We start from the raw sequence: 24653 nt of genomic DNA on the forward strand, positions 1-24653 counted from the left end.
TAACAAGGCAAAAACAGAAAGTTTCTCACAGCATAAACTGAGCTGTTCGTCAGAGCGATCCCCACAGTCATCGATGCCATCACACACCCAGCCCTGGCTCACACACAGACGGTTTGCACACTGGAACTGGTTGTGAGGGCACCAGCGGCCTCCTGGGTAACGAGTAGCTGTTGGGATAAGGGGAAACAGTTAAATAGCTAATAACTGATGTCAACTGTTGGCAGATCTTTACTTTAAGAAGATCTGTTGATTATTTCTTGATAATTATTATTTCTATGATTTCTGATTTTTTTTAGCTCAGCCACTCTTCACTCTTGCACATAATACAGAGACTATTATGCCATGAATTACACACATATGATATTGGTAAATATAAAACATAATTTTGAGTATTTAGTTTTGTGTGAAACCATGCCGTCTTAATGCTGTTAACTTACGACAGCTGGTCTCATCTGACAGGTCCTGACAATCAGGTCGGCCATCACACTGCAGAGCATCGGGGATGCAGTGACCGGAGTCACACTGGAAGAAACCTGGACGACATGTCTGCAACTCTGGAAGAGAGCCAGGATGGTATCGTTTGTTGTTTATGACAGTGAATACTTCAAGGAAGTGAGTTTGTGTGCAGCGGCTGCTCACCACAGTCCCGTTCATCCGAGTTGTCCCCGCAGTCGTTGTCATGGTCACACACCCAGGTCCCAGGGATGCACTGTGCATCGTCACATCGAAACTCACTCTCAGAACAAGGCCTTGGCTCTAAAGACCACAATTACCACAATACAGAGACAAACATATCTTTAGTATGATATCAGAATGAGGTCTTTCTTTGCCTACATACCCTACACAGGCTCAAACTATACAAACAGGTTTTACGATGATTTCAATTTATTTGTTTCAGTATTCAATGTAAGTCTGAGTGAAACAGGAAAAAAAAAATCTAATTTTGTAACCCTGAAGAACACACGACTCTTGCTGGTTTGTGATGGATTGAACTGAAAAATATGGAGTGTGACACTCACGGCAGTCCCTTTCATCTGAGCCGTCACCGCAGTCGTTGGTGCCATCACACCGCCAGCGGATAGGGACACAGCGGTGGTTATCACATCGGAAATCTCCCAGAGGATCACAGGTCACTAACTCTATTGGAAGTCAGAAATGGGCAGATGAAAAGATGATTCAATATGTGGTCAATGAGAAAAACAAAAGAGTTCAGTGATCCATGGTTAAAGAGTAACTAAACCCTAGAGGTTTGGCTGAAGTGACTCCACCCTGGAAGTCCAAAAATGCCTCTAGAATTCAAATATCTTGGACTAAAATGTCAAGATTTGGATCTGAATCCATCAACAACACGACTCAATACCCATATATTTTGGTATTTAGCTTAAAAAATGCTCATACAACAAACATACATACGAGTTGCTGTGCCTGGTGCAAAGCATCATGTTTAGATCCAACATAATCTACATAATGTTCTTGTCTCCATCATGCTCCTGTTTTCTCTTGAACTTGTTCTGGTGTAGGCCACTATCACATGTTGACTGAACTGTTTTCTGTCTGTTCAAGACATGTCAATAAGACTGTGTTACGGTTGCAGAACCCCTCTCCTCCGCTCATATTTTAAGTATAAGTTATTTGACAAAAAATAGACAAAACGTACAATAAACAAAGCTAAAGATGAATTTGACTGATAGCTTTTTTTTTCTATCAATATCGCAATAATATTGTTATTGTGACTTCTTTTTGCCCCAATTATTGTATCATGAAAATCTGATATTGTGCCAGCTTTAAAGCCAACCAATAAGATAACAACATTTGCTCACACGATCAGTAGATGTTCTCTGACGTCATCAGTGTCATAATTCTCGTCATAACCTCACACAATACAGATGCTGAATTCGCAAAATAGTGTCTTGTTGACAAATAAAATAAAAGATTATAAAGGCAACAAATACAAGGAGAACATCTGGGGAGGTGCAGCAGCTGAACTTGCTTGTGATGGTGATGACTAGCTGACAAAAGATGAAAAAATATATGTCATTAAGTTAACGTAGGCTAGAACCTACATTTCCAAGTGCATACTTGACGTAATGCTGTGGACATTAAACGTGTTAGAAATTACGTGTAGTGGTTGTGAAATGTAAACAACAAACCCGTCCATATAGGATACAACAGAGATACCATTACGTCAGTTATTTCTATTATTATTTTAATTGTTATAACCAGCAATGGAAGCATATGAGCTCACTCTCTTTCCTCAAGAAATCCACCTAAGAGCCCTGGTAGTATAAACTGACCATGATAAACTGTATTAATGGCCATGTATTACAAATACATAAACATGATAAACACATTTGGACTGTGTTCAGTCCAGTCATGAATGATGAAAGCCAGTGAAATGAAGCTTAGCATTTACACTGGTTACAATAACATGGCGCCACCCACAGGAATTTTCTGTACAGTACTGCACACTTGAAATAACGTGCCCGTCTCGTGTGTATAGTTGGGTAAAAACAGTAACAGTAAACAGTAAAAACAACTATGAACTGATGATTGTGTGACGGTGAAAACATTTCATTTTCAGTGGGACACACGGGATGCAAATACTTGTCGGCCTTGGTGTAAAAAAACATTTAACGTGAAACTTTTTACGTGTGAAAAATATTCTGTTGCTAAACTGGGTCTTCCTCAACATGTGCAGTCCGTGTTACAACCCTGGCTTCGATACACAAAAACTCACCGCAGTCTTTCTCGTCGGTTTTATCATAGCAGTCCTCGGTGCCATCACAGCGGACCCACTTTGGAACACACTGGTAGTTTGTCTTGCAGGAGAATTCAGTGACGTTATTACACTTATTGTCTGGACCATCTGGACAGAGAAAGAGAAAGAGACAAAGAGAAAGAGAATAATGAGTGAGAGTGAGACACAAAAAAATTATGTTACGAGGTGACAAGAATAATGAAATGATGAGGAAGACAAAAATGAGACGGTAAGTGAGGACAGAAGGAGGATGAGAGCCTAAACCTATTAAATTTAGAAAAAAGACACAACAAAATGAATTTAATCAGATTCTTCTGGAGACATGGGTGAGTCTACACTGATTATTCATAAAACATTAAACCTTAATCTATGTTTGTTAAACTGTCAGTTCTGTTTTGCCACAGTGCACCACTGTTATCACTTAGAGCAGTGCCTTTCTTTGCGTTCTCATTACAGAGAAAGAGAGAAATCTTGAGTGTCACAGGTTTAATTCCTGCCACAGCCACTGAAAAAGATTTCTTATCAATTTCCTGGCTCTGCAATGTTAACAGGATCATCAGTTTTGGCTCTGACTCACTAAAACTGCCATCAAATAATGTGCCACTTACTGCAGAACTCAAATGGCTCATCAGATTTATCCCCACAGTCATCGTGGGTGTCACACACGTAGCTTTGTGGCACACAGCGCCCGTTGGCACACTGGAACTGTCCTGGTCTGCAGGTCTTCTGGGAACACGTCTCTGCATCCTCGTCGCTGCCATCTGAGCAGTCTTCCACTCCGTCGCAGTGCCAGGACACAGGAATGCACTTCTTGTTTTTACACTGGAACTGGTTCTCCTGGCATCGGTGGTCACCTACGGGGACAGACTGCAGCTTGACTAGTGCTGGAAAATTTGAGCAAAGTCCAAAATGAACCATCTGCCTGAACTTAGTCTTAAGTGTGAAAGCTTCTCCTGAGATAAATCCTGGCCAGAGCTTGAATTTCTACCAGAACTTAACGAGCAAAATCCAAACGCAAGTGAAATTGTAAAAAACAACCTGGCCTTAAATAACCACAGTTAAAACTTAAGTATAGAAAAACTTTAATTAAAGCTTCCCATCTGACTTTCTACAAGGTGTGTTAATATTCATACTGCAGAGAGCTGCGTCCTCGTCTGAACTGTCAGGGCAGTCTGAGTGGCCATCGCAGAGGAAGCCAGGGTAGGTGCAGTTGCGATCTTGACACTGGAACTGGCCAATGGGGCAATAGCGGGGCGGGCAGGTCTGAGGTTCATCCGAGCCATCGCCGCAGTCTGACTGGCCATCACACTTCCACCATATAGGAACACACCTGAGAGAGAGTACCGACAGGTTAGCTCAATTCAGTTTTTAAGTTCTTCAGCTCTTGTTTTCTAACATCTCTTCGTGACAGGGAAGCAAATGCCTGTCTCCTTCTTTTATGGACAGTATAAACACTCTGGAAAACTAAGGAAATAAGTCCAGGACTTTGGTGTACCATCATTATTACGTACTTCTGGCTTCTTATATTATTGCCTGTTTGTCATGTTTTTGAACTAGTATCAGTGAGGTTGAACCCTCAAGTGTTTTATACACTGCTGTTGCTCTCTCTGCCTTAGGCATCCCGTGTAGGCACACGGCAGGGCATGTGTAAGGGCGCAGGCGGCTTTTATGGACAGTCCCTTAATATATAAAATTCTGGAAATCATCTAATTCATTTCCGTCATTTTTCAAAGGTTTGTTTAAAGTTTACAGTGAAAAAAAGTGTTCGAGAAGATTGGCTAGATGAATGGAGTTGTGGGAACACAAGTGATTTTATATCTGACTGACTTCTCATTGTCCCCACAGCGGAACTGAGTGCTGGAGCAGTCGGCAACACACTGGATCTTGAAGCCCACAGAGAGGGCGATGAAGTGATCTGGACACTGACAGGTAGCTTGCTGCCCACCAGGGGCGATCAGACACAGGTGACTGCAGGTCAGGTGATGGGAGGAGCAAGGGTTTTCACCTGAGAAATAAGTTAAAATACCATATTGGTCAACTCTGGGCCACAGTTAATGCAGACAATAACAATTTAAGCATCTGAATGTACGTACTGCGAAGCTGCCTGTAGGGGTGGTAGACGTGAATGTCATATGGCCGATGCGTGTTGTTGCCCATGATCGTGCGCTGCTCGCCAGTGTACTTGTGGGCCTTCTCCACTGTGTGTGTGTTCCAGTCCGTCCAGTAAACCATGTCCTCAAACAGGGTCACAGCAAAAACATGGGGAAGTGTACCAGCAATGGCCCGATGTCGGTTCTGGCCGTTCATGTCTGCAAAGCTGAAGGGGAGGGTAAATACACGTTGTAAGTGCTACTGGTACTATTACACAAAAAGAACCTTTTGAAGAGCACTTGATGGCAGCTCAATCTGGACTCATGTCTGAATCTGTAAACTCACTCCAGAAAGTTAAGGTGGGAATCAGCAAAGAAGATCTTGTTGGTGGTGTAGTCTATGGTCAGAGCACTGGGCCAAACCAGCTTGGTTTTGATAACGGCACTGACGTTGATACCGTCCATGCCAACTCTGCCGATATATGCTGTTTCACCCCAGTCAGTCCAATAAAGCCATCTGGGGAAAAAAGGAGGAAAAGAAGGAAGGAAAAAGAGTCAAAGGCAGTGAATATTTACTATAATAAACCTTGTCAGCAAAGAGCAAACAGCTAGTAATCCCTAATATTGTATTTCATATTTTATTACCCTTCCTACTCCTGTGGCTAACTGGATCAGTGGATAGCACAAGACTGCATAGCCTATATCAGGGTTCAGCAACCTTAACTTGTCAAAAAGGCCATTTTTGACCAAAAATAATTTTAAAAAATCTGCCTGGGGCCACAAAACATATTTGAGCCTTATAGTAACACTGCATATCAAGTCTAAATTAGCCTATCAACATTAAAAATAGGTCTTAATGAGCATTAAAAAATATGTTTTACCACAAAATGGCTCCTCTGCAATAGGCTATAAATGATTATTTGGTACCTTAATTTTGCAGCATTGGCGGTAAAAGCAAACAAATCTGTCCATTCACTAATAAATGCTGTATTTTACTCTGAGACTTTTACTTTTATGGATTTGGAATCCACAGCTAGCCTAGGTAGGGAGGCTCAAGACTAGCTGCCACTGTTGAGGTTCGGCAAAATTTAGAGGAACAGATGCCACGCTGTAGACATATGACGCACATTTTAGTTGACAAAATGTTAAATTCAGTGCATAGGATACACATTTTACAACTGGAGAATGTATGAATATGTTTAGGTAGACAACAATGATGAAAATGTTAAAAAAATAAATGAAGTGGCATTCATTTTCATTCTTTTTTTTTTTTTTTTTTTTTTTTGTCAAAGCCACAGAGAGCCAATGGAGAGGGGCTAAAATAGCTCCAGAGCTGCAGGTTGCCTACCGTTGGCCTATATAAATACCTATTATAAGGGATTTCCATTAGAGCTACGATAAACTCTGACAGGAGAATTTTTTTTCCATGTGGTTTTGATGTCAGCCATAGATCAAAGGCTTCTCTACGTGTGTGTGTGTGTGTGTGTGTGTGTGTGTGTGTGTGTGTGTGAGTACCCATATTTAGGGTTCACAGCCACAGCACGAGGTCGGCTGATAAGATAAGTGGTGTTTCCATCTGTGAAGTGTTCTGACAACAGTCTCTTCTTGTAACGCCCATCCAGCTCCATCACATGAACTGAGCTGTAAAAACTGTCCACCCAGTACAACTTCCTGCAGCAGACACAAAATATTCTCACTGACATTACTGTAGCCATGGTTTGGTCAGTCACACTGATTCAATACTCATAACAACAATGTTTGCGCAAATTTGGATTGGCTATTGTCTCATAAACTATTAAAGACAGCTTTAATAATAAAGTTCCTCCCACTTCACACACCTGCCCACCCAGTCCAGTGCCAGGCCTTCAGCTCCACCGATATTTTCATCTGCCAGTGTCTCCCTCTCAGTTCCATCCAAACGCATCCTCTCAATCTTTCCTGCCCCTGCATCCAGCCAATAGAGCCTCTTCTCAGTGTCGTCAAAATCTAACGCCACCACATCGGACAGCCCCTGCAAGACTATACTCAGTTGTGACCCGTCAGTGGTCAATCTGCGGATGTAGTAGCGATTAGTGTACAACAGGTATGGGGAAATGCCACTGTTCTGACGGCAGGTGCGTCCATCCGGCTCACGGATATACCCCGGGGCGCATTTACAGTGGAATGAGCCGACGGTGTTCTCGCAGATCTGGCTGCAGACGGCGGGTGTGCTGGAACATTCGTCAAGGTCCTCGCAGGCTTTGCCATCTGGCATGAGGCGGTAGCCAGGGTGACAGGAGCAGTAGTAACCGGTGAGGGTGTCAGTGCAGAGCTGGGCGCACTTGTGGACAGACGGGTTGCGGCACTCATTGACTCCTTAACAGAACGAGGGAAGAAGACAAAGTTAAAACTGTATGTTAGTGATGGCTTTTGACCCCAAATATCCTGTCTGGTCATTTGAGAGCGATGCTGTTTTCCTCTACACTCACATAAATTCACATCAATATTGTCACATAATGTCATATCACAATATCTCTCACCGCAGCCTTTTTCGTCACTGTTGTCCTGGCAGTCCTTCTGTCCGTTGCACACCTTACTGAGCTCAATACACTCGCCTGACTTGCACATGTAATGCTGAGGCGAACAGGTGGGCTGGGGCGTGATGCACAAGCTGTCCTCCTCATCTGTGCCGTCCATACAGTCACTCATCCCGTCACAGGTGAAGGAGGAGGGGATGCAGGCTCCGTTGCCACAGGTGAACTGGCTGCTGCTGCACGTGTCATATGTACAGCCCACCTCATCACTGCCGTCCCCGCAATCGTTCACCCGGTCACAGCTGGGGAGGAAGAGTAATTCATTAGACTCTAATCAGACTGGTAAACAAATTTCACACATGCTTCCAACTTACTTGAGGTGGAGGAGGATGCAGAGCCCGTTGGAACAGGCAAACTCGTTCATATGGCAGGTGCGGTTGGGGCAGTTCTGTAGCTCATCAGCTGCGTTGGCGCAGTCTTTCTCCCCATCACACACAAAGTTTAACGGTACACACTGCGGGTGGCCAGGGTACCAGGTTGGACAGGTGAACTGGTCGGAACTGCAGGTACGTTGGCCTGAAGGAGACAGAGATATGATACCATTAACATGTGCAAAGTAACATATTTAGCTGTAAAGATTTCCAAAGCACACATGATAAAAGTGGACAAGGAGGCAAATTGAGATGAAGCATGGGACAGAGCTGAGAAATGAACAAATTAAGTGTAACTGTATGTTTCTGGTACACTTGTGCTGTGCTGTGTGGATGAAATGGAATGAATCTTATAGCGATGACTGAAGAGGAAGAAGACTGAAGAGATTTAAGAAAAATCCTGCCTTGAGAAATTCATGAGACTGAGGGGGGCGCAAGGTCACAGTGACCTTGACCTTTGCCGGCGCGGAAAAATAATTACTAGATTACCTGAATTACCCTCACATAGTGTGATAATTAAATATCTAAGTGCTATCTCACCACACTGTAGTTCAGGAGCCTCGTCACTGTTGTCCCAGCAGTCATTGTTGCCGTCGCAGACCAGTGCGTGGGGGACGCAGTTTCCATTGGTACAAGTGAAGAAGTTGGGGCCGCATGTTCTGATTATGTCCTCTGCACAGGGACAAAGACAGGGAAATAAGTTTCAAGATACATTAAGAGATCTACTTTAATCATAGACAACCAATCAGCCAGAAAATATTTGATTTGAAAGGCAAAAACATTTAGGACGTGGTGATCTCTGATTCACTGTATAAATAACACGTCATTGATAACTATCATTAAAAAAATGTGGCATGTATTCTAATTAATTGACTATGGGTTTAAAGTAAACTGTTTAAAAGCCCCAAATGTCAAATGTAAATGCAGAGCACTCACCACAGGTGGGAGGTTCATCTGTCCCATCAAGGCAGTCTCGGATGGAGTCACACACCCAGTAGTCAGGGATACACTTCCCACTGTCACATCGGAACTGATCCGGAGAGCATGTGCGACCCGCTGTAGCAAATAAATTAAAGTCAGACATAAACCCATGTAGAGCTCTACTGAATCACCTCAGCAGGTAAAACATAAACTCTGTGGATGATACAGTTTTTACCAGCATGTCTCCCTTTCTTACACTCTCTTACACAGCAGCAGGACAAATGCTGAGTGCTCAACTTACCGCAGAAGAGAGGATTCTCATCGCTGTTGTCTCCACAGTTGTTGAAGCCGTCGCACAAGTTTTCAGGGTAGATGCAGATGTTGTTGCGCTCACATTTGATCTGGCCCGTAGGACACGTCCTGTCAGCTGGAGAGGGTCGCAGGAGATCAAAACATCAACCACAGCAGCAAAAACACAGGACACAAATCATCAAGTTACCTGAAAGGTGGATAAACAATTGTGATTTTCTTTTCAATGGGCATCTTAGTCAAACTTTGCTCAAGGGAACTTAAACTAGGAGGAGAGAACTGGTGGTTATTTATTAAGTCTAACAAATGACATTAGAAGAACAATTCTGGAGCTTAAAGAAATTTGGAGATTTTACAGGGGACTTTAGGACCTTAAAATATCAAGTACTACCTACATAAAACAACTAAACTAATGCCTTGTGGTTGTATGCCTCCACAAACTAGTCCAGTTGCAGTTTCAGTTTACATCCATGTCTGTCCAGACTCGTACGTAGCCATGACAGTAGATGCTTAAAATATGGATGTTGCTGCAAAGAAGCTAATTCTGAAGCTATTCTAAAACACGGATGCTCCACACACATCTTAAGCTTGGCAACGGATTTATACAACTGGCACAATTTAAGATGGACCCAAAAGATTAGTATCAACAATTCAGTATTTGACTAATTGTCTCCCCCTTGTTTTTCTACGTTACGGTATTTTGGATATTAAAAATCATCACTTCATTTTTTTATCCTATTAGACATTTGTGTTAAATTTTTGTCATAGCTAGCACAGGAATTCTTGAGTTATGGCCAAAAACATGTTTTGTGAGGTCACAGTGACCTTTGCCACTGACCACTAGAATAATCCTTGATTCCAAGCACACGTTTGTGCCAAATTTGAGGAAATTCCCTACTTGAGATATAACATTCAGGGGAATGAAATGGAGCAGGTCACAGTGACCTTTGCTTTTGACCTTTGACCACGAAAACCTAATCAATTAATTATTGTGTCCAAGTGGACGCTTGTGCCAAATTGGAAAAAAAAAAAATCCCTCAAGGTTTTCTATGGGACGGATGTACAGACGGAAAACCCAAAAACATAAGGCCTATAGCGCAGGCATAAAAATGGAAGAGGGAAACTAACAGTTGCATTTGAGAAACAGTCTGGATGTTTTGTCCAGACTGCTTCTCAATTTTCAATTTTCAGTTAAGGATGTTGCGATATAAGTATTGACGATAACCATGATCTATAAAAACGAAATACTGATATCATGTTACTAATACACCAAAGATAATATCGTGTAAATTATCCAGTGCCTCTTAAATCTCTCTTAATCATTTCAGTTTCTTTCCATTCTCACTTTGTCTCCCTCCCTCAAAGCCATCTGGTCCCTTTTTCACTATTCATTTAGTGTAACTGCTCTTTTTGTACTATTTTGTACAGTTGTGGTTACAGACTCTCTCTACACCTCTCTACACTCATATTTTGAGTGTAATTCATTTTACAAAAAGGAGATAAAATGATCAATAAATAAAGTTAAAGATTTTGAAAGAAAGAAAGAAAGAAAGAAAGAAAGAATTTGACCAATTGCTTTTTTTTCTTTTTTTTTCCAAATTTTTTTATAGCTATTAGGATAATAAAAAACTCTTTTGGCCATGATAATCATGTAGTAAAAAATCTGATATTGTGCTAGCTCTCATTTTCTAAGGATATCAAGCTTGACTTCATGGAGAATGTTTGGCTTCTTGGGACCCAGTGGCTCCCAAGAAGTCAATTACTACCACTTGTTTTGGGCCTGTCCAAAAGTAAATACATTTTGACATGGGATTTATACAGAGTTTGTGACTGTATTTGGGATAAAATTACTTTTAAATGGGGCAAACTCCATTTTGGGCTTCTACATTTCACAGCTACAAATGTTAAAACAAAATACTTCTTTTGAATACTGAGTGAAGCTGCTAGAAAGCAATTACAAAGAAATGGCTGAAGCCAGACACCCCATCTATACAAGACTAGTATGATTTAATTTATGAATTTTTTGTAATGGAGAGGATAACCTTCTGCATTTGAATCCGGGAAATTAAATTTGAAGTGAATTTGAAGAAGCTTAAAAGATGGATCGCTCTCTAAAGATGACTGTGTGAGCGGCTTTATAAAAAATTAACAATTTCCAAACCATTTTCCAGTTTTGCAACACGTGTATCTCATATCCCAGCCTAATCACTCCATCAGTTCATAAATTAAATCCTTGATCGGCCTGATCGTTACTCACGGCAGTTGATTTCGTCAGAGGTGGAGTTGTCTCGGCAGTCGTTGTGGCCATCACAGACGAAGTCCGCACTGATGCACCGTCCATTGGTGCAGGTGAACTCCGTAGCAGGGTTACATGTGGGGAAGGGGCAGCCTCGCTCGTCACTGTTGTCACCACAGTCGTCTGTGTAGTCACAGGTGTAGCTGAGCGGTACGCAGCGCCCATTGTCACAGGTAAAGTCCAAGGCTGAGCAGGTGTGGAAGGCTGGGCAGGAAGAACAACACAGTGCTGGTTTACTTTTCTTGCCATAATGTTTATGTTTTAGGCTTTCTGCTCATTCTTTTCTTCAAGAGCAAGAAGGAGGTGCAACCCAAAGTTTAACGATCATTATTATTTTAGCAATATTACAAACTAGCGGTCAAAGCTGATATCAAAATGTGTGTGTCCTTTTCCTGGGTTAGCATTGTGGAGCACATTTAATAACTTATGGGAGGTTAAACTGCAAAAACATTTTCAGTGTGTATGTACAACATTTTTAAATCTGCTTGTTTACTTGGTTTACTTCTCTCTGTCCACTCAACATTGTAGTTGTTTTAAGACAGACGAAACCTCATCTCTCACCACACACTCTCTCCAGCTCATCTGAGTTATCCTGGCAGTCGTTGAGACCGTCACACTTCCAGCGTGCTGAGATACAGTTACCATTAAGGCAGGTGAACTGCTCTGGCTGGCAGCGTTTCCCTTTGTCTTCGATACAGTCTTTGCCGTTGTTGGCCAGGTACCACTTCCCCTGATGAGGACACTGGCACTCTGGGCCCAGCGGACCTGCAGGGGAGATAATGGGAGGTGAGGGAATTTAAGAATAGAGAGGAACTGAAGGGATCACAGAGGCAATCTGTCTTTTTTAATTAGCAGCACCGTGTCTCTTTGTGTTGTTTGGGATGTTCTGAACTTTCTCTACTTGCTCTGATGTCTTAATGAGCAAAGTTCTAACTTCCAATTAAAAACTCACTTGAAAAATAAAACACTATCCCATATTGTGTCTACCATTGTTAACAGTTCAGGAGGTTTTATGGAACATTTTATAGTTAAAAAGAACTGCTTCTTATAAACCTAAATGTCAGGCACCAAAAATGATGAGTCAAATGCATAAAATAACTGTCCCTTGGGCAGCAAATAAAGCAACATATCCAGAGGAAGCTTTATTCACAATTTTAGATATCTGAGGCAGGTCACCTGCATAATCAGTCTTTTCCTGTTGGTTGATGTGTAACCAGGGTATCTGTACATCTTTTAAGTATGAATTTAAGAACTTTCAAGACCTTTTTATACTGCCAAAAGAAAAAAAATATTGTGTGACCAAATAAATCTGCCTACACAGACATTTAGTCTTTTTAGTTGAGAATTTTCTCAACGCATAAAGGAACACTTCATCCTTCAGTTTACTGCAAACTACTCGATGGGCATGAATACTTTTTCGAGTGCTTGCATGAAGCTTGACATTGTGCCTCAAACAAATTGCTGGATAGTTTCAGCCATCACTGAATCTGCTTTACCCATGGCCTTGCCTGCATTACTTGCTCACAGTGTCGTGCTCTTGTTTTATTTTCCTCTCTTACTGCTGCATCTCTAAAATTGGAAGCTGGATAAACACGCTCTTCTTCAGGGTTAAAATGTGGATCACAGCCACACATAGTGCGACGTGCCTGCGGTAATGTACAAACAAATAGGTATTGGATGTTGCTGAAACGGTAATTATTGTGGGATATTACATATCGCTAAAATAAAACAAAAAGCTGAAGAAAAAATAGATGCTTAATTTTTCCAATCTAACAGCCACGAAGTCCTAATGTTTTTTTTCCCATTTTTCATCTTTCAGCTATAGCGACTATAATAAAAGCAGTGGTGGAGCCTCTATAAGCTCCCTTGGAAGCATAAGAAATGTATTTGTTTATTTATTTTGAACAATTGCATGATTTGGTTCAGGCAGGCTAAATAAAATTTCCATGCATCTACAGTATACCTTTACTGCACCTCGTTTTGCATAATATAATACATTGTTTAAGTGGTGAATCATATACATATACTAGTACTATGAAGTAATTAATTTAGTTTGGCAAGTGGGCAGTAAAAATATAAGAAATTACCATTAACGAGTTAATTTTTGAAACTCAAAACGTTCAAAATTCCACTGATGAACGATGAATATGAATTTGTTTATTTTAATCTGTGTGGAACGAAATTTCGGCAAGGTCTTGTAAAGTGTGAACTGTCCACAAGGAGAAGTCTGCTCTTACCGGGCACACAGACATGACTGCAGCCTCCGTTGAACTGCTGACAGGGGCTGGAGCAGCTCTCCTGCTTCGCTGCGGCATAAACATGGATGTCATTTGGTCGGTACTGAAGGTCCTGGACCAGCACAGCGAAGCCAGAGCCATCATCCTTCCCAGCCCTAAAGACGGCTCTCTCAGTCCAGTCGGTCCAGAAGATGTCCTGTTGGAAGACAGTCATGGCGTACGGGTACATGACCCCCTGCAAGATCACCTGTCGGTTCTCACCAGTCAGAGTGGCCCTCTCGATTTTATCTCTGTGGGAAGCAGCGAGGGAGAAGAGGAGTTGTCAGACAAATGTGAGCAGTATGGGATCTGCCACAGCATAGTATATATTTAAAAAACTGAACATACAATGAGGCATCAGCCCAGTAGAGCATCCTTTCCTCGTAATCCAGAGACAGACCATTGGGCGTTGTCAGGCTGGTGCTGATGATGGCAGTCCGGAAGTTTCCACCCAGTGTGGCCCTCTCAATCTTAGCTGGAAAGCCCCAGTCAGTCCAGTACAGGTAACTGGGCACAGAGAGCAGAGTGAGAAGGGGGCCGATGAACTCTAGAGTACAGAAATTATCTACGTCCATCTGTAGACACTGGGTAGTGAAGTATTGGTCTGTTGCTTTTACCCATAGCAGGGGTCAACGATGATGCCTCTGGGACGGTTTGCATGGGCGATGATTGAGCGGTTCATCCCATCCGCCCCCATGGACTGGACATTGCGGCTGTAGTAGTCAGTAAAGTACAGACGCTTGTTGACCCAATCATACGCCAATCCCTCTGGGTCATCCAAATCTGAGTGGTGTAACAGAGAGGAGAGGATATTAAGAAAAGAAACAACGATAAGATCATAAAGGAAATTAGAAGATGAACAGGATGAGAGAAGAGAGTAAAAGATAAAACAGTAAGAAAAAAGTATTATAAGATTGAGTCCCAACGAAGGGAGCACTGCAACAATCTGAAAGGCACTTTGAGAGCACAGACGTCCACCAGGGCCAAATATCATATCTCGCAATAATGAAGGCGCAATATACAACATTCAGAATATCAATTTAGCAGCGAACTACTATTATGTCCCCACTTGCGAGCCAATGGCCACCATTTGCAGTGCACACTACTCAAACAGGGCGTTAATGGGAAAACGGGACAATACGAAAGTACAGTACTGCGGTATGAGCACACGGTTACCTCTGTCAGCACCTCCATGACTGCACATCAGAGCCAGGTACAAACACATCCCAGACTATGAATGTCATACACAGCAAAGTGAAAACTAACTTGTGTGTCTGCCCTGTGATTTGGATCCACTCCAGAATTTAGGCAGAGGCAAGCAACAAGGTGTTCATAGCCAACGATGCTATCTAACCATGACCTTTTTTGCCTTAATCCTAACTGCTTCTGGCCTCTACCCATCAATATGACAAGTACTAGCCTATCACAGATCACAGCACAAAGTGGGATCCATAATATCACATCGTAGGGATGGGTGTAAATGGCCCTCCTTGGCCCAAACTAATGGCACAAACCAAGCCAAATATATGACCTCCTTGGTGAAAGTAATTACGTCGTGATTAATGCTAAACTCACTTGAAGCTATGATGACAGGCGGGCTGGTGATGGATGTCGTGGTGATGTAGCCAATCTTGCTCCGACCAATTCCACTATACTGGGTGAAGAAAATGCGCTTCTCCTTGAAGTCATAATCCAAAGCCATCAAGTTGTAGCCCAAGTTCACCGTTGGATAGGGGGTGCTGTGATCCATAGGATCTAACCTCAAGCTATTCAGCGTGTAGTCTGTGGTGAAAACCAGAAACTCATCCAGTCCGTAACCACATGTCACTCCATTACTAAGGAGTGACCCGTGAGCACAACCACATTTTGGTTTCTCCTGGCCTGCAATGGCAAAGCAGAGCTGCTGGCAACGTCCGTTATCTTCTTGACATGGGTTAAAGCCCACCTGGTTAGCAGATGTGGGCTGGACATGAGCATCAAAGACAGCGACATCAATGAGCCCATCAAGACTGTCTCGGATTACCTGGTGGCATTGAAAAAAATGTTTTGTTATTTAGTGGAATGGGCATAGTACATTCACAGCAGGATCACTAATTGCTCTCAACATAGTCTGTCTGTGTCTGTCGTTAGACATTACTTAAGAAATTTTTCTAAATAAATCATTTTCAGGACACAATGAAACCAAAGCTGCAACTAAAGATTATTATTTGTTTGTTTCAGCTTCTCAAATTTAAGGATCTTGAACTTTTCTCTGTTGGTCAGACAAAACAAGGCATTTGTAGTTATATCCGTGGACTGCAGAAAATTGCAACAGCAGTCTCTACAATTTTTTGGACCAAAGAATGAATCAATTAATAGAGAAAATAATCTGCAGACGTGTTCATAATGAAAATAATCATCAGTAGCAGCCCTTATAATGTCTGGAAAACTAGGACAACATTGTGTACAACTAACTGAACAATGTTTACATGCAAGTGGTTCTAACATCAGGAAATTTTAACATAAATGGACTGTAGTAACATTAATATTTGAGCCCACACATTGTGTTTACCCACCAAAGTGTGTAAACTACACAACTTATTCAGTTAATTCATTGTAAGATCACAAAACAGTATCATCACCAAAGATAAAACTGTGTTAAATCAGGCGGATTTATCTCTCACCTCTGGCTGGTCGGTGTTGGCTGGGTCCTTACTGGCCTGTAAGAGCTTTCCAAGCTTTTTATCCACCCACAGCATGTAGTTTCCAAATATAGCCATCCCTCCTGGGGATGGATAGCGGCTCCCGTAGCGGATAATCTGCCTCTGTGTGCCGTCTGTGGCCATTCGGGAGATCATATCAAGAACGTCATCTGTCCAGTAGAGGAAATCATTGGTGTAATCAATGGTGAGGCCGTGAGGTGATGCTAGGCTCCCTGATGCCAGCACAGTGCGGTTGGTGCCGTCTAGCAGGGCTCGCTCAATTTTGGGTGTTTGGCCACCATCGGTCCAGAAGAGGTAGCGAAGCTTGGGGCTGACAGCCACGTCACGGGGCCGGTCCTGGGTGGACTTGAGGAGGATCATTCGGTAGGTGGTGTTGATGGCGAGGACCTCCAGGAAGGTTTCAGTCTCAAAGGCATTGGTGAAGTATAAGTTACCTGAGAGAGTTAATGGAGAGATGGGAAAGATTAGATTATTGAAAGCAGAGAGATGCACACCTTAAGTGCTTGATATGGTAATATAGTTCAGTGTTGCATAAAATTAATACACTTCAGCAATTTAGTGATGTATATTTTTAATTTTTATTTTTATGTAAGTAATTGGTAATATAATGAATAAATGAATTAATGGTTGAGTGGCTTTATACCTGCAATCCAGTCAACAGCAAAGCCAAGGATGCCGCCTCTTCCAACACCTGTGTTGAGGACAGTGCTGTAACGCCCTCCATCTGTTCTGGCCCTGAAGATCCCCCTGTATGAGGTGGAGGTGCTGTTGTCAATCCAGTATACAAAGCCAGACTTGATATGGAGGTCCAACTTGCCTTTAATAAAGTAGGAAGCTGAAAAAGACAGACATGAGCTTTCATCAACTGGTTATTTACAGCCAACAATTTACAGAAGAAGCAGTACAATGTGCGTAACAGGCTGGAACACTATAATACAGAACAGTATCAAGCCAACATACGTCCACCGACAGGCACCATGGCTTCAGAGTGGTCGGAGCTGTTTATGTGGAAGCCACGGATGTATTTGGGCGTGGAGACAATCGCGAAAGACTCAAACTGTTCACAGCGGGATCCATCTTGAGAGAGGTGAAAGCCGGTGGTGCAGGCACAGGTCTTTTGATTGCCTGGTTTGGGTAGACAGAGGTGGGGGCAGCCCCCGTTGTTGGAGCTGCAGGCGTTGGTGGTCCCTGCTGAGTCTGAGGTGGCAGAGAGGAAGATAGTGGTGGAGGTGAGCATGACAGGATTACATGAGTCCATACTACTGTAGTGTAATGGATGATAAAATGACACCTGAAGAAGAAAGGAAGCTGTAGTTTTTCACCTGATGTAAAAATGTCTGACACCTTCCTACAACATTCAATCTTTTATCTAAACTAAAGTTTGGATTGAGGGAGAGCGATATGCAACAGAGACCTTGAGGTATATAGTTGGCACCTTAATCCCTTAGGCATGGGTCAACCTGTTTAAATCACTTTTAAAAACACACCTTTTTTTAGATAATTTTTATTTATCTAATTCGTCTGTACATTATAACTGTGTTTTAGGAAAAAGTTTGTCATTATTATTATCAGCATTTATTATATAACTATTTATCAATTGATATATATCTATGAATCATTGAATTACAACTGTGCACATTAGTTCAAATGATATGAATCCCTCCATTGCCCACTACATTATCAACTTGTTTTTTACTTATCATTGATGACTAATACACACACAGAGATGAAAAGAGACAGACAAAAGACTTATTCCAATCTTTACAAAATTCTAATTATGTAGTTATCTTGATTTAAAAAGAAGGAACTATGACGACTGTAATGGTAAAAGGTCTTATCATCACAAAAGCTACATTCAAAAGATGAAATACAAGTGGTGCTCGATCCCGCTGTGTTCTGTCCTTGAGGAGGATACTACACTCTTACTCGCTCACTCACTGGCAGTAATTATCTGTTGCATAATATAACAGTCCACATGAAAACACCACAAAAAGCTCAAGGACGGACACTGCAGAATTAAAATTAAAAAGCAGCTATTTCACTTACTGTCTCTGGCATGCATTTTGAGGGCTCGCAGGCCAGACATGCCGCTCCTCATCACCACCATGTTGGCACCGGTGCCCTTGTCCACCCTCTCAATGACCTCGTAGTCCAGGTCGGTGTAGTACAGGTAGTTCTGGTAGATCGTCAGCCCCCAAGGATGGGACAGGCCACTCACTACTGTCATACGGCTAACTCCATCCATGGTGCCACTCTCGATCTGAGCAAACAATGAAGGAGTGAGACCAAGTAGTTTAATCAGAACCAGGATGAAGATGACAACTACGAGGGATACTTCCCACATATCTTTCCACTGGCAGCACAGAAAATCTATGCAATTAGCGTGTTTTAAAATGGACACCCAAGATCTCTGACCTTCAACATCCAAATTCTAATCAGTTCATTCTCAAGTCCAAATGGACGTTTGTGCCAAATTTGAGGATATCCCCCCAAGGTCTTCTTGCTATATCATGTTCAAGAGAATGAGATAAATGCAAGGTCACAGTGACCTTGACCTTTGACCACCAAAATCTAATCAGTTCATCATCAAGTTTAAGTGAACGTTTGTGCCAAATTTGAAAAGATTCCCTCAAGGCTTTCTTGAGATACCGCGTTAAAGAGAATGGGGCGTACATACAGACGGACAGATGGAGGGATGTTGCTACGGATGGATGGAAGGACACCTGAAAACATAATGCCTCCTCCCCAGTTATCGCCAGCAAGGCAGAAAAATATAAGCTTTGTCTCAACACGTCACACTATTGGGGTGGAAATTACTTGTTGTATAGTGTGAAGGTGTTAAGTATCAAACGGGCTAAACATGTCTATGAAATTTACAAAAAAGTTTGGTAAACTACACAGAAAAGAAAACATGGGTAAACTTCTTCAAAAAAATAAAAAGGTGAGTAAACTCACTTTAGGAGAATTTATTCCCATCGACATCCCTAAAATGCAGCCATGTTGCGTATACTGTACGTACCACGCCTGAGCCTGCCACACCCCAGTACAGTTTCATGGTAGAGATGTCAGCAGTGATGAGTCCTATATTTGCCAGGCCACTAGTGTAGAGATTCCTGAGGTTTCCTCCGTCCATGTCAGCGCTGCTGACCTTTGGTGGAACTCCACTGTCTGACCCTTTGTCTGTCCAAAACAATTTCCTGTAAGGAAAAAGTGTAAATGTGAGAAACAACTCAAGAGAGTCAGTCATTGTGCAGTTTGTATCAACAGGTTTTGACTGATTGTTTTTACCTTTTGTACAATAATGTTAAGATACAAGTGCAAACACTTATGTTACCTATTACTGCTTATGGTTCTGGGTAGGTTATTTATATCACAAGAAACATCACTGAGATTGAGATGCTGTTGCCAGATAAATAAATCCTCTTAATTTCCAATTACGTAATGGTCTTCCATACAATGAGATCACTTTGTCCTTGTCAGCCTGCTTTTGTCTGCGCAATTAATGCTGTCCAATCAATCACGTTCTGCTCTACTGGCTCTGTCTTTCAAGTGCCAGCAACTACCTACATTAAAATCAATAAGTATCGTTCATTAACCATTCTATCCACAGAATCGACACTTGATGATTTGCTCCTTCCATTATTTATCCCATGTCACTGAATTCAAGTAATAGAGCAAATACTCAATAGGTTGAAGAGAGGCTTTACCCTCGGGCTGGATCCAGGGCTATTCCAAAGGGCTCTCCTGCTCCCTCCGGTTTACCATTGGAAGTGATGAGGGTTTTCCTATAGTGCTGGTCTCCATCCACACGGATAACCTAAGTTATCAAACAGAAATTCAATGGTAAAACACTGATATATGGCACAAAAATCCACACATGGTAAACTAGTAGGGCACTCCAGTTCCATCCCAGGTCACCCCAGTGAGTATGAGCTAAACCCCATTAATACTGTTAGTTCTGTCAGAACTAATGCTAGTCACCTTTTCCTCCAAGACTGCTTGAGAGAAAAATCATTTGTGTATCTATCCTACGATTTTGATCCACTCTACAATTATATATATGTTCTTAGACCACGCTACACTCTTCCACCAACTTTAATGAAAATTAGGCAGTTTGTTTTTCTGTAACCTTGCTGACTTACAGACCATCTTGGCAGAGGTAAATATGAACTCTAAATTAAAATCAATAAAAATAATTATATACTTACTAAATAAAATAAAGAAATTAAATCAGACCAAGAAGATATCCAATATACATCTGTAAAGAAAAGGTGCTTACCTCTATGGCTTTAGCAGTAGGATTGGTGTAATACATTATTCGGCTTATCCAATCAAAAGCCAGACCAGAAGGTGAGCCCAGGAAAGCTGCTGGAGCAAACTCAGACCTGTTGGTACCGCTGGTTTTTACTTGCCATATAGAGCCCTGACATTAGAGTAAAATCACAGACCACGCTTAAGAACAAGATCTTTAGAATCTGTACTGATACAAAAAAAGAACCAAAACACAGCAGGAAATATGCATAAGTAAATATCGTTAGTTAACCATAAAATTCCATTAGATGTTATGGAAATAATGAACTCAACAGAGATACTACTCAAGTATAATAAGGGATATGATTTACACAAGTACCTGTAATAACACACTGTAATCAAAAATGATCCTCGCATCAAACTGAATTCATTCTACATATTCTAAAACATTTCTCCAAGGTTCATTTAAAGACCTCCACTCACAGTGCTCTGCACCCAATAGATTAACTGCTGTTGGTCATCGAAGTCAATGTCCCTCCCCTGGCTGATGCCAGACACAGGGGGCAATGCATTGTTGGAGGGGTCAGCAGGGTCCAGGGGAATGCCAAAAATCACTGAATCTCTCACCACCATCAAAAAGGGGGTCTCATCTAGAAGAGAACAGAAGATGGGAACTCAAACTAAGGGGTGGTAAGCTGTAGAGAGAGTATACATTTTAGCAGAAACACTAATAAACTCATATAAAAATGAACTAGACACTTACAAATAGATAAAGACAAGTGTTACATGTTCATTGCACAGTGTAATGACTATAGAATAAAGACACCATCAGCATGAAGATTGGTTAGCTTCACTATGCCCTATGCAATTCTGTCTGACAGCTAGTACAATCTCCCAGGAAAATTAGCTTTGATTTTTATCACATGTAATGTAAAACACAACAGCTACTATGAAAAAAACAAATACACAACCTTACCTTTGACACAGGTACGTTTGTCAGAAGCCAGCTTCCAGCCCGACTGACAGTGGCAGGAGTAGTACCTGGGTCTGATGCCTGACAGCAGGCACAGCTGAGTGCACAGGTGTTCTCTGCATGGGTTGATGGCTGAAAACAAAATCTCAGCGTCACCTTCAATCAGACTTAAAATGATATTCAATATACCATTTCAAAAAACTACCCAATTTGTCACACTAAAATTAGCTGCAGTGGAGTTTTTACATGCATTACTTTTTTTAAGACACTAACATGTCTGCAAAACTTTAGGGGCATGCATTCAAGAAGATACACAGTCAGCCCTCAACTCTACAAGGCTCAGTTTATACTCACTGATAACGGACAGGAAATGCTTTCACCTGCCTACACTGCATCAAAACACAGCATTTCAATACACTTCTACAATCTCCAAGTATACAAAAAGATTTGTTGTTTAATTGGAAGTTACCTGTAGGCTGTTTAACGGGATGGTCCATAACGATGCCCATGGGCTGGTAGACATTGTTCATCAGAGTAGTTATGTTGCCACCATGGAACTTGTTCGTCTTCATCACCTTGCTGGTGTAGCGCTCCGACCAGTAGATGCTGTCCTCGAAAATGGTCATACCGTGTGGGTGCTGGAGAACCTGGTGTGAGATGGGCATGTACAAGAACATTATTTTTTTTTAACTTTATTCACCCAAAGTTTTATTTTAAGCTCAAATGCAACAGATTCATCACCACCCTGATTTATGTTGGTACGTTTGCACCATAGACTTTATGTAAAGGTGGATGACACATCTCTAATTCCCCCCACTGTACATTAGTCCATGTCAGTAATAATGATACTTGTATGTAGGAACCAAACTTATTTAAGGGATAATAAAATTGTAACAGTTGTTGGTCTATTACAATCCTAATACAGCCCCATCTTTTGTTGTTTTCTTGTTCCTGGTTTGATTAATGATTTGGCACCATGGGAAAAAAATGTTTCCTCTAAACAACCAAATCAGACTATACCTACCATGTCACTTGCTATGACCTGATGCCGGTTATTGCCATCATAGTCACAGTAGTCGATATATTTGAGGTAGGCGTCAGCAAAGTACACCCTACGTGTGGTGTAGTCCAGGGCCAGGCCGTTTGGCCAGTACAGCTTAGTGCTGACGATGACTCGTCTCATGGCTCCGTCCATGTCTGCCCGCTCGATCCTGGGGTTCTGACCCCAGTCTGACCAGAACATCAGGTTAGTGCTGGGAGGAATGACAGTTTAATAAATATAGCGATGCAATATAAATTTAAAAACCATCTAAACGTCCGTCTCAGTTTCTACTTACTAGTTACGGGGGTCTAAAACCAGTCCGCGGGGGCTGGTAACATTCTTGGTGAGGAGAACTTTTCGAAAGCGACCATCCAGAGTGGAGACCTCGATGTTCTCCATGAGAGAGTCGGTCCAATAAAGGTTACGACCCACCCAGTCCACAGCTATAGTCTCTGGTACCAACAGACCGCTGGAGAACACCTAGAACAGAGACACATTCAACACTGAGAATACTGCCCAGTTCGATTTAGTTTATGTTGGTCCTTGTGTTCCTATACAGCAGCTATGTTCAAATTCTACCCTTCAGAGAAACTTTGTGACCAGCAGTCACAACGTCTTGTGACTATGCATCTGTGATATCATTTCTCTTACTTCCCGTCTGTCCGTGCCATTCTGGTAGGCACTCCATATCTTCTTCTGCGAGGCATCGGCCCAGTAGATTCTGGAAGTTACTCGATCAAAGTCTACGGTCACGATGCTTGAACCGCTCACCACTGGACGCATTTGAGGTGGTCTCATGTTGACTCGATTGGCGATAATCTGGCTTCGCTTGGCAACCAGAAGAACAGCTGCTAGTTGGTCTAGGGGCAGAAAAATATCTCATTACTAAAGTGTTTCTCTGTGTAGACAGGTCCATACTCCACATAGAGGATAATTAAATCGTTGACTTCACTTCCGATTTTTCTTGGTATTACATTAATTGAGCATTGTTTAATCGCAGCTTTACCTGTTATGTGATGTCTGTTGCTTACCTGTAGCTTTGCAGGTGCGACCATCCGGCTCCAGGAGGTAACCATGTGAGCAGTGACACCTGAAGCTTCCTCTCTCGTTGTAGCATTGCTGACTGCAGAAACCTGGGATCAGGCACTCGTCGATGTCGTCGCAGGTCTTGGAGTCGTTGAGGAGCTGAAATCCTGGTGGACACGTGCACTGAGCCCCAAATGGTCCTTGGACACAGCCGTTACTGCAGCCCCCATTGTCTAGTGCACAGTCCTCTTGGTCTTCATGAAATAAGACAATGAGTTAGTATTGGCCATTGTGCTGTATTTGTTGTTTCTGAATTTTAGTGCTGTATGGCGCTGTTGCACCTGTTCAGGTTAGCCTGCTGCAAGTGGATCTCCTGCTAGCATAACTTGGCTTGTTTTTAGCAGGGGAGCTAACTCAGCCAATGAATACTCTTGACTGAGGCATGAATATGACATATAATGCATGACATTTCAAAAACTCACTGCAGATAGGTGACTCATCTGCTCCATTGGGGCAGTCCCTCTGGCCATTGCACACCTTGTCCAGGGCTATGCACACCTGGTCGGTGGGGCACAGCCACTGTCCGGCGGGGCACCTAAATGGCGGGGTGGGGCAGTTCTGTTCATCACTCATGTCCCTGCAGTCATTGTCGCCGTCGCATAACCAGCTCATTGGGATGCACAACTTGTTGGTACATTGGAAATAGTTGGATCTGCAGGTGATGGGCGGGCAGGAGTTGTGTTCGTCGGATCCATCCTCACAGTCCGGATGGCCGTCACACTCCCACTCATCTGGTATGCAGAAACCATCGGTCTGGCACTGGAACTCGTCATCGTGGCAGAGGCCTGGAATCTGAGTGGCTGGATGGGCAAGACATATCTAATCAAAGGCTGTGAGAAATTAGAGTAACTATTTATTTCTATATATAATGTTGCAAACTTACGACAGTCTTGTTCATCAGAGTGGTCCCTGCAGTCGAACACTCCATCACATCGATATCTCGAACTGACACACTGGTCCCCACTGGCACAGGCAAACTCATAGCTGTTACAGTTAAACTCTTAA

General features: G+C 42.3%; 1 protein-coding gene across 1 annotated transcript in view; it reads right to left on the reverse strand.

The window, feature by feature from the left end:
- Positions 1 to 24653, reverse strand: part of lrp2b (low density lipoprotein receptor-related protein 2b) — a 47832-nt gene that overhangs the window by 12822 nt on the left and 10357 nt on the right. Inside the window, exons 20-58 of the mRNA XM_049563839.1 lie at positions 24532 to 24648; positions 24071 to 24448; positions 23594 to 23842; positions 23214 to 23422; positions 22858 to 23042; positions 22545 to 22773; positions 21990 to 22167; positions 21524 to 21652; positions 21031 to 21197; positions 20576 to 20719; positions 20004 to 20113; positions 19316 to 19493; positions 18343 to 18556; positions 17257 to 17493; positions 16940 to 17131; positions 16258 to 16730; positions 15170 to 15617; positions 14212 to 14377; positions 13943 to 14101; positions 13556 to 13845; positions 11880 to 12083; positions 11280 to 11522; positions 9015 to 9140; positions 8729 to 8848; positions 8333 to 8464; positions 7736 to 7937; positions 7368 to 7663; positions 6687 to 7203; positions 6364 to 6519; positions 5195 to 5365; positions 4852 to 5075; positions 4586 to 4763; positions 3892 to 4088; positions 3367 to 3612; positions 2738 to 2866; positions 1020 to 1139; positions 640 to 756; positions 438 to 554; positions 30 to 167 (exon numbers count right to left, since the gene is read on the reverse strand). Coding sequence (XP_049419796.1) covers positions 30 to 167; positions 438 to 554; positions 640 to 756; positions 1020 to 1139; positions 2738 to 2866; positions 3367 to 3612; positions 3892 to 4088; positions 4586 to 4763; positions 4852 to 5075; positions 5195 to 5365; positions 6364 to 6519; positions 6687 to 7203; positions 7368 to 7663; positions 7736 to 7937; positions 8333 to 8464; positions 8729 to 8848; positions 9015 to 9140; positions 11280 to 11522; positions 11880 to 12083; positions 13556 to 13845; positions 13943 to 14101; positions 14212 to 14377; positions 15170 to 15617; positions 16258 to 16730; positions 16940 to 17131; positions 17257 to 17493; positions 18343 to 18556; positions 19316 to 19493; positions 20004 to 20113; positions 20576 to 20719; positions 21031 to 21197; positions 21524 to 21652; positions 21990 to 22167; positions 22545 to 22773; positions 22858 to 23042; positions 23214 to 23422; positions 23594 to 23842; positions 24071 to 24448; positions 24532 to 24648 — 8085 coding nt within the window. The remainder of the gene's footprint in view (positions 1 to 29; positions 168 to 437; positions 555 to 639; positions 757 to 1019; positions 1140 to 2737; positions 2867 to 3366; positions 3613 to 3891; positions 4089 to 4585; positions 4764 to 4851; positions 5076 to 5194; positions 5366 to 6363; positions 6520 to 6686; positions 7204 to 7367; positions 7664 to 7735; positions 7938 to 8332; positions 8465 to 8728; positions 8849 to 9014; positions 9141 to 11279; positions 11523 to 11879; positions 12084 to 13555; positions 13846 to 13942; positions 14102 to 14211; positions 14378 to 15169; positions 15618 to 16257; positions 16731 to 16939; positions 17132 to 17256; positions 17494 to 18342; positions 18557 to 19315; positions 19494 to 20003; positions 20114 to 20575; positions 20720 to 21030; positions 21198 to 21523; positions 21653 to 21989; positions 22168 to 22544; positions 22774 to 22857; positions 23043 to 23213; positions 23423 to 23593; positions 23843 to 24070; positions 24449 to 24531; positions 24649 to 24653) is intronic.

This window comes from Epinephelus fuscoguttatus, linkage group LG20 (genome assembly GCF_011397635.1).
Source record: "Epinephelus fuscoguttatus linkage group LG20, E.fuscoguttatus.final_Chr_v1".
NCBI classification, from domain to species: domain Eukaryota; kingdom Metazoa; phylum Chordata; class Actinopteri; order Perciformes; family Serranidae; genus Epinephelus; species Epinephelus fuscoguttatus.